The sequence below is a fragment of the Bombyx mori genome, chromosome 17 (genome assembly GCF_030269925.1).
Source record: "Bombyx mori chromosome 17, ASM3026992v2".
Lineage (NCBI taxonomy): Eukaryota > Metazoa > Arthropoda > Insecta > Lepidoptera > Bombycidae > Bombyx > Bombyx mori.
Window position 1 is genome coordinate 10,477,360 of NC_085123.1, and position 15,352 is coordinate 10,492,711.

At 35.8% G+C, this 15,352-nt stretch overlaps 2 protein-coding genes and 1 non-coding gene across 3 annotated transcripts in view; 2 read left to right on the forward strand and 1 right to left on the reverse strand.

Annotated features, from left to right (window-relative positions):
* Positions 1 to 3,927, forward strand: part of Smurf2 (E3 ubiquitin-protein ligase SMURF2) — a 34,695-nt gene extending 30,768 nt beyond the window's left edge. Inside the window, exon 17 of the mRNA XM_012695737.4 lies at positions 1,580 to 3,927. The gene's annotated coding sequence lies outside the window, so the exon portion shown is untranslated. The remainder of the gene's footprint in view (positions 1 to 1,579) is intronic.
* A 1,162-nt stretch (positions 3,928 to 5,089) lies between these two features.
* On the reverse strand, positions 5,090 to 9,594 carry LOC101740748 (uncharacterized). Its single transcript, XM_004932438.4, has 7 exons — positions 9,252 to 9,594; positions 8,956 to 9,171; positions 8,353 to 8,658; positions 7,314 to 7,419; positions 6,921 to 7,036; positions 6,788 to 6,846; positions 5,090 to 5,257 (listed from the first exon to the last, which is right to left on the reverse strand). Exons 2-7 carry the CDS (start codon positions 9,136 to 9,138, stop codon positions 5,182 to 5,184), a joined length of 846 nt encoding a protein of 281 aa, XP_004932495.1. The 5' UTR covers positions 9,139 to 9,171; positions 9,252 to 9,594; the 3' UTR covers positions 5,090 to 5,181.
* Positions 9,595 to 9,625: 31 nt separating this feature from the next.
* On the forward strand, positions 9,626 to 13,607 carry LOC119629806 (uncharacterized). The gene has a single exon (XR_009975402.1). It is a non-coding gene; the product is annotated as an uncharacterized LOC119629806 (transcript).
* The last annotated feature ends 1,745 nt before the right edge of the window (positions 13,608 to 15,352 follow it).

Consider the following 15,352-nt stretch of genomic DNA (forward strand, 5'->3'; position numbering starts at 1 on the left):
GGGGCGCGTGAGAGACGCACAAGCCCGCCGCCGTCGAGCGGGGGCCAGGGAGGCGGATCCCGCCCAAGCCCTGGCCCTCTAAGTGTTTCGGGTCCCCCTCATATGTCGGTCTGGGGCCCGGCGAAGGGGGCCTAAGAAGACAACGTGCAAGCTGCTCTGCACGCGTTTTACGCAAGAGCATCCGGGTGATGGAAGGCCGGCTATCCTCTACCCACGCTGGTTCTGACCCAGCGGGGTATTTCGTAGGATAACCCATTCAAACCGGCGCCATCTAGGCGGGCTTCGGACAGCCTGCCGACCGAGAGGGCTGGTGGTCGTGGCGCCGACGATCGCTGGCCTGGCGTCCCGAGGGGGAGGGTGATGAGAGAGATGTGCTCCGCACTAAACGCTTCACTTTCCTCCCTTTGCCTCTTCATGAGTTCTGTCTCATGCGAGGTTTGGACGTTGGTTGTTGAGCGACAGGAGGTTTTAGTCGGTTCGACTCCGACATGCCCCACCCCCCATCCCCAGTGGAGGGTGGGAGTCCGGCGATTTCCTCCTGACCAAAAAAAAAAAAAACTGATATGTTTACATGAATAACCGTAGGGCATTAAATTTAAAAAAAAAAAACAACACAGTAAGATAACTCTGTGTGATTATTGGTGTATTGGTGATAGGGCGTCGTAGTCCGCGCGGGTCGATATCATCATTACAGTGCAGTCCAGACTGATATCTCGTCACCGGAGCAAAGGCACTTCGTGACGTGTCTATAAACATTGGTAATCACGTCGGTCGTGATATATCGTTAACACAATTTACTTACATCAAAACTTGACACGAAATATGGTTAAGATTGGAAGAGACAAATTCCGTTGGTTTTTTTTGTTACCTATGCCTTTTTGTTAGCCTTGAGAAGCTACATTACCCTAGCGTGTAAGTGAATTCTCGGAGCTCAAACCGTGTTGCTTACATTGACCCTAGCAAGAGCAGTGCTTCGCAGAATCTATCACAGGATCGGAACCGCGACTCACTGAGAAGATCCGGCGAGAAACTCAGTGGAATGGGTCTATGGGTTAATTTACTCGCCGAGCCCTTCGTCACAAGCGACGGGTTCGACGAGGACGGTAATCGCCGTTGGGTCATGATAGCGAATTACTATAACGAGTACGTAGTTGGTAACATTTAAATAACAAAAAGAAACCCTGATTGAAAGAAACTCGTGCGTGACTGACCGGATTGCACGACCCATATGTATTGATATGTATATTATATTGTTTTGTACAAACGTGACGACACATTTTTTTTTTATTGCTTAGATGGGTAAACGAGCTCACAGCCCACCTGGTGTTAAGTGGTTACTGGGGCCCATAGACATCTACAACGTAAATGCGCCACCCACCTTGAGATATAAGTTCGATGATCTCAGTATAGTTACAACGGCTGCCCCACCCTTCAAGCCGAAACGCATTATTGCTTTACGGTAGAAATAGGCGGGGTGGTGGTACCTACCCGCGCGGACTCACAAGAGGCCCTACCACCAGTACTTATATTATAGTGTTTAGTACAAACGTGACGACACATATTACTGCTTCGTTTACAGCTTGAGCAGCGCGGAAGAAAGCGACAAGATGTTGGACGGGAGGCCAAGTGTGGCCTAGGCGTTTACTTTCAACGCAACACAGTATTCCGCGAGTGCTTAGGCTAGTCTCGGATATTCCTACTGTAAAACTCAAACAATAATATGGTATACTACATTCGAAATACCGGATTCTCGTGAGACAGCTACAAGTTACATTTAATGTATATTTAATATCCACCTTTCGTGTCCGTAACATTAAAGTTGAGTTTTTTTTTTTTTGTACAGATTATATTAGTTATAGACAAGATTTGCTTTGCCGCTATTTATTTTTACAGTTTACCAATTTTGGACTCTTTAAATATGTACTTAAGGGTCTAGTTCGCGAAATCGATACGTGTTCTAATCATGTTTACGACTCGCTAAAACTGTTGTGTTTCCAATTTTGAAAAACCATGGATACACATTCTCGTTTATTAATCACAGTTATATTACTTATCTTTTTTTTTTGTGGCACCCAATGTTCAATATCCAATTATATAATATTTTCAATTGATTAAATTCCTTACATATACACAATGTATATTAATATCATAAGTGTTTGAAGTGTTCAGATAGCGGTACTTAATACGAACTTTTATCTTATTAAATTCACCTCACTCACGGTTCGTTTATCGACATTCGATAAACTAAAGATATTGTCTAAATTGATTATTGTAATTAGTAAAAGACATGTGGCCAAACTATCGTCCATATTCACAATACGTTTATTCATAAAAGTAATGTTTAAATATAAGTTTATCATATGATCTTAAATAAATATAAGCCCCCCGTCACATAAGTTTAGAACGTTTTTATTTTACGAGTAAATACTATTTATTAATGCATGTAATTTCAAAAGATGCTTAAATACTTTAACCCTTTTCTTTTAATGAAATCCAAGCTCATTTTTAATTTTAATATATTTTTATTAAGCCGTCCCTTGTAGTTATAAGCGTGTGTATTGTATTTCTAGCGGTATTATTACTTATCAAATGTTTATATGTTTCATGTACGAAAAATATTAGTACAATGTCTTATATTATATGTATTAAATGAGTTCATGAATTCTTCTAAATATTTTTTTTATTAATCCGTACTAAATAGAAGTTTTCTTTGTAACTGCAATATTAACAGATGTGTGAATTATGGAATTTTCTGATAAAATGCATACAGTTTCCGGCAAACATCTTCAATACGAATTGGCGCAATTCAGAAAAGTGCAAGTACAAACCTTCATTAATAATTCAACATATTTTTCCCTAAATCAAGTAAATATTAGTAATAACACTTTTTTGAAAAGTTAAAATGTTCAATTACTATTTGCACAGATTGTCATTTTAAGCTGTATTCTAATAGGACCTAATTTGATCGGAAATTGGTAAGAAGAGATAAAAAAAAGTATTTCAATTTCGACCAACTGTATCTATATTTCTGTAAACATTTCTACATTCCGCCTTTTAATCTTCGAATATAATATTATCTGCAAATACAATTTTCTAATGATATTATGATTAATTGTTGAAACGTTGGAATTTAGCTGGATTTCGGTTATCTCTTACAGCATTAGATCTATAGTAGTAAAAGCAGAGCTGGTTCAATATTTTCATAAGAAGTTGTATAGCGATAATGATTATTGTGCGCGCGAGTGTACTTATTTGCGAGGTAACGGAACGTGGGCGCCGCGCGGTAAGAAAGCGTCGACTGATTATTATATTTAAACTATAACCAATTATTGTACGATCGTAAGGATATTTTCTCACTCCGCCGCCCCGCACCCGGAAAAGACAAATAAAAAAACTAATTCTAAACAGCCAAGATGTTTGCTGACAACTGTACTTAGTATTAGTTTACTCATTGCTCTCTTTTAATATAAAATATATTTTTTTTGCAACAAAATTGTGAAAGTAGTTTTATTTTGAATAAAATTGTAATTTTTTGCTGAATTTTTTTTACTATGAATTTTTTTCGATCCAATTCACATGATTATTGAAACATATTTTATGAAGCATATACATATATTTTTATTTTATTTTTGTGAAAATTTTATATGAATTTTATTGGTGCAATTGTAATTTAATTTATTATTCCTTTTCATTGCCAGAATTGTGTGCGAAAAGTTGCACTACTGAAATCTAGTAAGAAACCACCTTATATGTGCATTTCATTTTTATTTTAGTCATTTTTTATTGTGTGATCGGATACCTAATTTATTCAATACGTTTAGTGCGTTCTATATTACGTATTTTTTTTTAATCTTTATTATGTACTTAAGCTAAAATTTTATCTCATTTAATATAACAGTATATGAAATAAAAAATTAGTAACGAAAATGTTGTTTCTTTTTCGTCACGTTCACTGTTTATCCTTGGGAGTGGCTGATGTCGCCCATGAACATCTATAATGATCAAGAAGTCTCTCGAAAAGTCTAAAGCCACTTTCAGACTACCCTATAGCATATAGTATATAGCTCATAGCACAACAATATCGCGCACCATACATTGTTATGGACACGTTCACACTACTGTACTATATATTATTGGCTAAGTGTACGCTGCTATATTATATGGTATAACGTAGTCTGAAAGCAGATTTAATGTTTATAAAGAAGCGTTCGTTCCAGAGCCAGACAGCCGGTGGTAAACTCATTTGTAAGTTTTATATACTTAGTGTCAGCGGTGGAACGTTATTTCGAGACCATAATCATGGCCGCCGCTAACTACATCCCTGACCCGGATGACACAGTAGCCAGCCGCCGTCACCGTCCTGATATGTCCTGGTAATTCCCTTTTTTTCCTACATAATTACTGGTAGCCTAATGATCTATTGCTACAGCTCACCTTCTTGTTGGGATGAAGCTGGAACGGCCTCCAGGCTACCAATATTCCATCCATCTCAAAAAAAGGCACGTGGCAGAAATATAGAAAGAATAGAAATAGAAATATTTCTGAAAAGTTCATATTTATAGTGCTCTCTCAAATACCCATCTTAGAGCCGTAGGAATATGTCGCATCAGCAGACCAGTATATTTATAGAGTGGATATTACGCAATTCGCTATAATTTTAAAATTTTGATATTACATAATAATGATAATGATAAAGATCCGAGTTTTCCCGAAGGAAAATAATTTCTCACTACATCTACATATACGTTCATTTTCGATCGAAATTTAAATTTTTTGTGTTAGAAGATAATAAAAAATGTTTCATACAATTTGTTCAATTTAGATTATATCCGATATCAGGGCTTATTCCAAGGATTTGCAATATTTCGCTGCGTTTAGTCTTCCAAATTCTGGCAACTACCTTATCAGTTTTAGGTGTACAACACAAATTGGAAGCATCATAACCTAAATCGTTTTGAAAGCAATTGTTTCCCGTTACCTACAAGGGGAAAGCATATTTTTCTATTACTTTTAGTTTTATGATTCTCGTATTTGTATTGTACTATAAATATACCTGAAACATCGTAGTCAGAAAAATGCAAAAACTAAGTTCCATATAATATTTTATTTTACAAAATTGTATAGTTCAATAATATATTCAATGCAATATAGGTTTTTAAATACAAAAGCTTAAACTTAAAATTAATCAGTCTCATTATTACGACGCCACCACGGGACACCGGTAATGTCTTCATCCGGACATATGTTCGTTGTTGGCCTGAAATTTGTAAAACAATGTTAAATTAGGTAATAATTTTTAAATTTGAGTTTACCATTTCTTCATTTTTCTTCTGATTTCAAACATTAAGTTACTAAGTACTGAATAACTATTGTTTATTGAAACTTGAGTCAAATAAACAAAGCAAAAGTATAAAAGAAAATACGCCTAGATTAAACGTTAATTATGAAATTCTACTGTATGATATAAAAAATTTGACATGATTCTGATGTCTGCATCTTTATTAAGAATATATAAAAATTCATTAATCAAAACAAATCAAACTTCGAAATGGTTTATGAAGAAAGTTAGACAAATATGTCTTTGCATTTTAAATTTGAGCTGAAGCCTTACGCTTTTATACCCCTAATCTATAATTGATAGTTTCTCTGCAACTGACCTTACTACAATAGGTAGGAAAAAAAACCATTGACCGCATTAATAATATAAGTTCGGACTTCGGAGCTGTCGAGGGTATATTTCATGGCCAATAATATCATATCAACTGGCAGGCCATATAACCTACATATCTGACTTCATAAAAAAAAAATCTGCAGTTATTTCCTTGCATTATTATTCTATTTTTTATTTATTGAAAACTGTATTTAATAACAAATATCTTTATCAATTTCATTGTATCTTTATTAAAACTTCAAATATATTATTCACCATGCCCATAATAAGTGTCACGGATTCTGTAACCCTGTTATAGTCCATTATACATAAAGTGACCATTTTTTTTCGTGTCAAAGCGGGACGCCTACGGAATTTCGTATATAAATAAATACTAGGGTATGTCGGGGTAAGATGTAATATTTAAGTGCAAAGTAAAAAATATGGTTTAAAAAAGTAATTGACATAATTTATTATGGTATCTTACCCTCACTGACATCTTAATTCTTACACAAACTTGCCGTTAAAATATTATTTATAAATAATATCGCAACAAAAAACTACTTTTCTACAGCAAAATTAGAGTTACTTTAGGATTACAATAAGGATTTGGGATAAGTAAGTATTCGGTAAGTTTCTAATAAACACATGCACAACAGATAAATGAAAGCGGGACATTTTTGTTCTCGTTGGGGACAGCGGGACGGACAGCCTGAAAGCGGGACAATCCCGCTCCAAGCGGGACGTATGGTCACGTTAATTATACAGCAAACTATTCATAAAGCAGAAAAGGTAAATAATAAAGGTATTCAATATTATTAATGCACTAAAAGATATAGGGGAGTCGACTATTATCAAAGCCGGCAATGTGACTTTTGGATAATTATTGGTAAATCAGAAAAACGAATTATTGAATTTGTATTCCATTGGCAGTCACAAAACTCTTCTGAACGACATCTTAGATAAATAACAGGTTAAGTATTAACCTTTATTTAATGCAGGTTTTGAACCCTTTTTTTTGAAGGAGACGATTATATTCAAATCAATCTGTATTGAAATATCAATATTTTTTTTTTGTCCAAATGCACAGATTGCCACCTTTGATAATAGACGACTCAGGGAACGAATTTTAGTTACCTATAAATTTGGCTATGAGGTTGAGAAGAAGTCAATAAAGGACACACTGGTGGAGGTTCCTGCAAAAAAATATACTCCTATAAAATTAAAGAAAAGTTCAATGTTCAGAAACAAGTCAGTGTGCATGACATACTCTAATCGCCTGCATTGGAATATGCACATTTGCACGGAATTTTCGCTGCTTAATTTCACGACGAACGCAACACTGTACGCCTAGTAATACACAGCAAACACACGATGAGAGGCATCCTGTAAGAGAACAACTTTTTGATGTAATATATTTACCATTACCTATTATATAATATAATAGATATTAGCATTTATGGCTATAAGTTACATATTTATTGTTTAGAATTAGAGGTGGATACATTTGAAAGTCACTTGGTATTATGATATTATCACCATGTACTGACCACCTAGATAAGTTAGAAGAATTTTTTTTTTCATTAAAAAGCATACGATTGGATGTCTTCATTTATTATATATAATCAATAGAAAACAGATTTATAAAATTTAAATCACTCACCAATATAAACTAAAACTCCCAAATCTCCATTTCTGTTTGTTCGTCTTAATACAATACCAGCAATACACAATGAAATACCAGTCAATATACCAACTACAAATATCACCTGAAAATATTAGAAAATATATAAGAACATAAAAAAGAATTTTACAGCAGCAAAGAGAAATGGAATACTCAAGCAATTTGAACTGGTCCCTAAAAATATGGAAAATTTATTTTACTACACGAGTCTGATCCTCCTGAGTTCAGAGTCCCTACGGTCCATGGTTAAATAAATAGGTACATGGTACGTTAAGTAGTTATGAGAACCCATAAAAAATAATGTGACTTTCTTTATTCAGACATTTCATCAATCTCAGTTCCTTTATAATATCTATCACACCATGCATGGGAACTAAAGTGCAGAATGCCTATGCTCTTGCACCGATGCTTCAAATAGCTATTATAGAAGAATAGAGGATATGATAAAAAAAATTGGATAATACACATGCATATTATAGAAATTAGAGCAAAGGTTGAGGCAAAGGCAACACTCCAAGAACTTTTGACTAATACTCAGACAGATTATCACCTTATAAGGACCTGTCACTTATTTACTTTGTAATCTATACCAAATTCCAAAAGGGCAAGTGAGTCGACTATTATCAAAGCCGGCAATGTGACATTTGGACAATTATTGGTAAATCAGAAAAACGAATTATTGACTTTGTATTCCATTGGCAGTCACAAAACTCTTCTGAACGACATCTTAGATAAATAACAGGTTAAGTATTAACCTTTATTTAATACAGGTTTTGAACCGTATTCTTTGAAGGAGACGATTATATTCAAATCAATCTGTATTGACATATCAATAACATTTTTTTGTCTAAATGCACAGATTGCCACCTTTGATAATAGACGACTCAAGTATTCAGTCTCTTTATTCTTAATTACAGGTCTATTACATAACTGTTATGTTGCGTGGGGTTTAAAAAATTGTAACATGATATTTTTAGCAGGCCTCTTCAAATAATATTTCAATTAAACTGAAACTTACCTGCAGAATATAATAACAAACATACTCAAAGCCAGGACAATGACCTCCACAAGCTCCAATGATAGGCACCTCAGGGCTTACTGATGGTATTGGAGGTACCGGTGACCTACTCAAAGGTGGAACATTGGGTTCAGGATTGTATAATGGCAATGAAAATGCTGAAGAACATTGTGGGAAACAATATGCGTCTTGCATATGAACTTTTTGTGCTTTACTGTAACTCCGCCATGTTCCTCCTCCATAAGGGGATTGGTATACAGGGGATGGAGGATCATCATTCCTTCCACCAACATAGTACTGTGGTAACTGAAAGATAAATATTTTACTGCTGTTATAATTTATCAAGAAGTCTGTAATGTGTAGCAATGAAATAAATTCACATTTATTATTGGGTTCCTTTATCTTTGATCTACCAATACATGCTTTAAGGTATGCTTGTTGTGCTAATATCTGCTACGTAATATTCTGATGACAGGTCAATAATTAGTGTTATCACATTTATGCTTTTGGCAAATTTATAATCCAAAGTTGGTCAGAAATCTCAAGAAAACTGATTGCCACTGAAAGTTTAATAGTGAGATTAGCATTAAAAATAATACAAACTTGATATGCGTTTTCTGATATTGAACTATCAGTGCCGGCCTGATACACTGATGGGTTTATATCATCAGCCCATGGAAACTTAGCTCTTTGTTCAGCAGCCGACAGGATTTGTTGATTGCTTCGAGGTACTACTGTTGTTTGATACGAGTGAACATTACGAGACGAAAGTTGATGCTTGAACATCTTGAAGTTGACAGAGTTCTGGATTTTGTTTACCTAAGAAAATATTGAAACTTTTCTTAAACTTACTTTAAACAAACATTGGCGAAAAAGATGTGCATAGATATTTCACTTACATGATTTTCGACAAACAGACAAGAACTAAAACTATGTTATTTTGGCCATGAGTAATTAATAATTCAAAGCTTTGAATACATTTTATATCTATGTGTTCATCATATTTATGCCAATTTATGTATTCTTAATCGCAGAAATTTATGGCCAACGGGTCTAGTAGGTAGCCAGCAATTTGTATTATTTATTTGAGAGCTTTTTTAGTTTACTCCGAAGTACATTATCTATGGATACTTTTTTTATAAGGGATTTTATGACCTGGTAACTAAGACTTTTAAGTCATGTCTTATTTTAATCTATTTCTTAATTTTATGAAAAATGATAATATGGAGTGAAATGAAATGAAACGTGATGTAAACTTCTTAGTTGAAATTATTAGCCATAAGTTGACGTCATTGTCAATCTGTTTTATTCGTTATTTGTCAATGTACCTAATGTAATCAAAGCAAATTTTACTGTTAATTTTAGCTTATTAAAACCTTATATTCAGTAAAGGTTTTCTCTTATTACAATTTAATAAGCTAAATAAATAAAAAATGGATAGATATCTCCGCCCTGAAAGGTTTGATATCGACCCGTCAGATAGCTCTAGTACGAGAGCTTGGATACATTGGCGTAAAACTTTCGAAAACTTCATTTTCGTGCAGAAGCCGGCCGTTTCAGAAACAGATGCACAGTCGGTTCGTCCGCCAGAAAAATGGGACAGCATAAAGTTTCAACTTTTGGTAAACCATATATCACCAAATATCTACACATATATAAGCGAAGCTACGAACTACGAAGAAGCGATCACAATACTGCAAAAACTGTATGTAAAACCAAAAAATCTGATTTTTGCTAGACACATGTTAGCAACAAGGAAACAACGTCCAGAAGAAAGTATTGACACATATTTACAAGCTTTGAAACTACTTTCTAAAGATTGTGATTTTGTGGCTGTTGATGCAGAAACAAACAAAAACGATAGCGTACGTGATGCTTTCATATCCGGTATATCATCGCATAAAATCAGACAAAGGCTTTTAGAAAACTTAACTTTAACACTTGATCAAGCTTACAACCAAACACTCTCTCTAGAAACTGCAGAGATCAACTCTCAAAACTTCAATACTGTCTCTTTAAATGCTGTTGCTCCAAAAGAACCAACATTAGTCTCTTCGAAATCACAAACTCTGCACAACGAGACCTGCTCTTCTGTTAATACTCCTCGACGACAAAAATGTTTCTTTTGTGGGGGTCAAATACATCCTCGTAAGAACTGCCCTGCATTTGAAAAGACTTGTCAGCTCTGCAACAAGAAGGGGCACTTTGCCACTGTTTGTAGAAGCTCTTCTAAATCTACAAATTCTGTGGTAATAGGTACTGAAGATCTTTCCGCTTGTATCACAGCAGCGTCACCTTCTTCATTACGTAAAGCTACTGTACCCGCTTATATTCGGGGAATAAGAGCAGAAGCACTTCTCGACACCGGCAGCTCCATCAGTTTTATAAATGACAACTTTGCAAGACTATGCGGGTTAAAAAGAAAATCCTGTAATCAGACTATTTCTATGGCCTCTCTTAATTATACTTCACAAGTAGAAGGTCAAACTTGGCAAACCTTGAAAATCGGAAATCATAGATATGATAATGTGAATCTTCTTATCGTGAAAAATCTTTGTGCTGATATAATTATCGGCCATGACGTCCTCGAAGAACATTCATCGCTAGAGTTCTCTTTCGGTGGGCCAAAACATCCACTTCAAGTATGTAACGTAGCTGAAGCATCAGTACCAGCTGTACCGCTTTTTGCGAATGTATCTCCCAACTGCAAACCTATTGCTATAAAGTCTCGAAGGCACAACAAAGAGGATAGTGAATTTATTAAAGAAGAAATCAGAAATCTTATAGCAGAGGGCGTGATTGAAGAAAGTAAATCACCGTGGAGGGCCCAAGTACTAATAACAAAAAGCGAAACTCATAAAAAAACGCCTTGTAATTGATTACTCTCAGACAATTAATCGTTACACAGAACTCGACGCGTATCCTTTACCAAACATTGAGGACTTAGTTTCGAAAGTGGCAAAGAATATATTTTTCAGCCTAATAGACCTAAAAAACGCGTACCATCAAGTACCTATACTACCCGAAGAAAGGAAATTTACCGCTTTTGAAGCACTGGGAAATTTGTACCAGTTCAGGCGTATTCCTTTTGGAGTAACAAATGGTGTTTCGAGCTTCCAACGAACAATCGATTGGATTATAAGAAAAGAGAAGCTTCAAAACACATATGCGTATCTTGATGATATAACTATTTCTGGCCGTACTCTTGAAGAACACGATCATAACTTAGAAAGTTTTATGAATGCCGCAAAGAAATACGGTTTAACACTGAGTATACAAAAATGCAAATTTTCTCAAAAGTCAATTAATATTCTAGGCTACAATATTCAAAACCACATCATTAAACCTGACAATGAGCGACTCAAGCCACTGATTAATTTACCTCCACCAAGCGATTTACCGACCTTAAGAAGGACACTCGGCATGTTCGCACATTATTCTAAGTGGATTCCAAAATTTTCTGAACGGATCCACTCACTTGCTAATACGACGATTTTTCCACTCACAAGCGAGCAAATTAAATGTTTCGAAGGCTTGAAAAATGATATCGCAAAGTCTTCTATACATGCAATTGATGATAATATACCTTTTACAGTGGAAACTGACGCTTCCGATCATTCCATTGCAGCAGTACTTACGCAAAATTCTAGACCAGTGGCGTTTTTCTCAAGAACTTTGAATTCAAGCGAACAAAACCATTCCGCCATTGAAAAAGAAGCGTACGCCATTGTGGAATCATTGAAGAAATGGAGACATTTCCTTATTGGTAGACACTTTAAGTTGGTAACTGACCAACGCTCGGTTTCTTTTATGTTTAATATGAAACATTCAAGTAAGATAAAGAATGAAAAGATTCAAAGATGGCGACTGGAACTTGCTGCTTTCAAATACGATATTATATACAGACCGGGGAAAGAGAACTATGCTGCTGATGCACTATCCCGAGTTTGTGCCACTGTAGAAACACGTACTGCAAAACTTTTCTCGCTGCATGAGGCTCTTTGTCATCCAGGGGTAACAAGAATGTTTCACTGGGTTCGCTCTAAAAACCTTCCCTATTCAATTGAAGAAGTCAGAACAATGACAAAATCTTGTCGAACCTGCTCTGAAATAAAACCTAGATTCTTCCGAAATACCTTTGATGACCAGAGGAAACTTGTTAAAGCGACGGCGGCTTTTGAACGCCTTAGCATAGATTTTAAAGGACCAGTTCCAACAAATAATAATAACAAATTCATACTTACCGTGATTGACGAATTTTCACGTTTCCCGTTTGCATTCCCATGCTCAGATGTAAGCTCGAAAACAGTGATTAAACATCTTAACAACTTGTTTATGATATTTGGCATGCCTTCTTATGTTCATTCAGATCGCGGAACAGCATTTCTTTCTGCTGAAGTACAGGAATTTTTACATGTTCGAGGTATTGCCACTAGTAGAACTACAGCTTATAACCCTCAAGGTAACGGTCAAGTAGAAAAATTGAATTCTACTCTTTGGAGAACGATTCTTTTGGCGCTGAAGACGAAGAATCTTTCGGTAGAAAATTGGGAACAAGTATTACCACAAGCCTTACATTCAATCCGATCATTACTTTGTACAACCATAAATTGCACTCCACATGAAAGAATGTTTAGACACCCTCGAAGATCTACAAACGGCACTTCTGTTCCATCGTGGCTTACAAATTCTGGACAAGTCTTGATGAAGAAATTTAATCGTACAAATAAATATCAGCCATTAGTAGAAGAGGTTGAATTGATACACAGCAATCCTGACTTTTCATACATTCGGCTTCCAGATGGCCGAGAAACAACAGTGTCGAATCGTCATCTAGCACCATTGGGTTCAGAAAGGGTAGATCTGCGAATAGATAATGAACACACTATTGATTATCATAACGTCGCAGAACCACTTCCGGAAACAGAAGACCAAAACTTGGAGATTCCTTCATCTAATGAACCGGGACCTGTGGTACTTGATAATAACAGAGAGCTAGAGACAGAATTACCATCATCACCACCGCCGGAGCCAACACTTCGTAGATCTGGTCGCGTCCATAAAACGCCAGGATTTTTAAAAGATTATGTTTTAAAATAGTGCGGGAGAATGATGTAAACTTCTTAGTTGAAATTATTAGCCATAAGTTGACGTCATTGTCAATCTGTTTTATTCGTTATTTGTCAATGTACCTAATGTAATCAAAGCAAATTTTACTGTTAATTTTAGCTTATTAAAACCTTATATTCAGTAAAGGTTTTCTCTTATTACAAAATGAAAATAATTAATTTGGGACATTAATCAACTGGGATGAAATAAAATAAAATGAGATAAGATGATATGGGATGAAATATATAATCTCAGTAAAATGGTGGTTATTTACTGAGATTATTTCAGTGGATGTTGGAGTTTGAATATAAAAGTAATGGCCGGCAACACTTGTCACATGCAAGATTACAGATTTCGAATATTGGAATTATTTTAAATGTTTAAATCAAATAATTGTCTTCTCGTTAGTGAAGACAGTGACTTCTCATCTAGACACGGTCAGAGCAACATCTAAGAGTTTTATAAAAATAAAATATTATAATTGTGTAACAGTGTTCAAAGTATTTGGAATATAATTATATTAATCATGAAGCAGAGTGTTTTTTAAATAGCCCCTCATCACCTACAGAACCCAGTCCGATCAAATTTAACCGTCCAACAGTGGACTTTTTGGAGGATCCCGAGAAGTTGCGTCCAGTGCCTTTGTTTCATTTTCCCACAATTGTGCACTTTCACAGATATTAAGCAGTTAATAAACCACCATATTACACATTTGAACCCGAAGAAACACTAAATAGACAAAATAAAACAAAATCGCACAACTTTACTCCTCGCGTTCCCGTCAAAAAGTCCTTATCTATGGATACTGTACTACACAGGGAGACCCGTTAGTGGAAATGGAAGTAGACTTAGTAGACTAACGGGGTATGCGGAATAGAAGGAATTTAACAATAACACTTTTTAAACTTATTGTTCGCGACGGACATAAATAAATGCAGCTTAATAGATATTGTTCGCGACGGACATTGATAGTTTAAAATAGATAGAAAATATAGTAATAGATAAATAGTTAAATAGAGATAGTTTTAAAAATAGATACGTAAAAATAGTTATAGAAAATGTCCGTAATAAATAGTTATGTTAAAAATAAGTTAGCATAAAAAAGTAAATAGAAATGTTGTAGGCTAAAAATAAGTAAGATTGTAAATATTTATTTTGAAAATAAAGATTGGTCCTCGTGGTCTTTAATTTGGCGTGGGAACGCAGGAGCGAGTCACAATACGGGCGACTAATAGAGCGACTAGGCAAACAATAGGCGAGCGAGGCGGCCGAGAGAACAATAGACGCCCACCGTGCTCGGACTCATAACAGCGCTGGCCGAGTGCGTGTGGGCGACCATAAATAAGGGGCCTACCTCGCTGCAAATTCGCCCGGGACACCAGTGCGCAGAGGATCCAAATTGGTTGTGCTGTACAATTTGTCGAACCCAAACCGTGAGAGTGTTCAAATCTAGTGTAGTTGTTACGGCGCGGAGACGTTCCGGACAACAGTACACAGGACCCGGGAACAGGTAAGTGGATTGACACTTTTTATTCCTAGACATTAGTCTAATACGGGTAGGTGTCGTCCAGCCTGTATAGCTGCGTCACCATTTTATTTAATAATAAAATTGGCGGACGTTAGCGCCATCAGAGTCTGGCCTCCTGTGTTTATTCCCAGTCCTTTCCTGCCCCTCGGGGTTAGGCGGGACTGAAGCCAAACCCGATTGGCTAATTATTAGCCCCGCAAGGGAATTGTGATGTCGGGACCTAGTCGGGACCAATGTGTAGTCGTGGATTACTTGTAAATACATTATAATAGATTATTAAATAAGTTGTTAAAGTAGTGTAAATCCATAGATCCCCACATAAGAAATTGTTTAGATTAGAGTAACAGTCCACCAACCAATAGG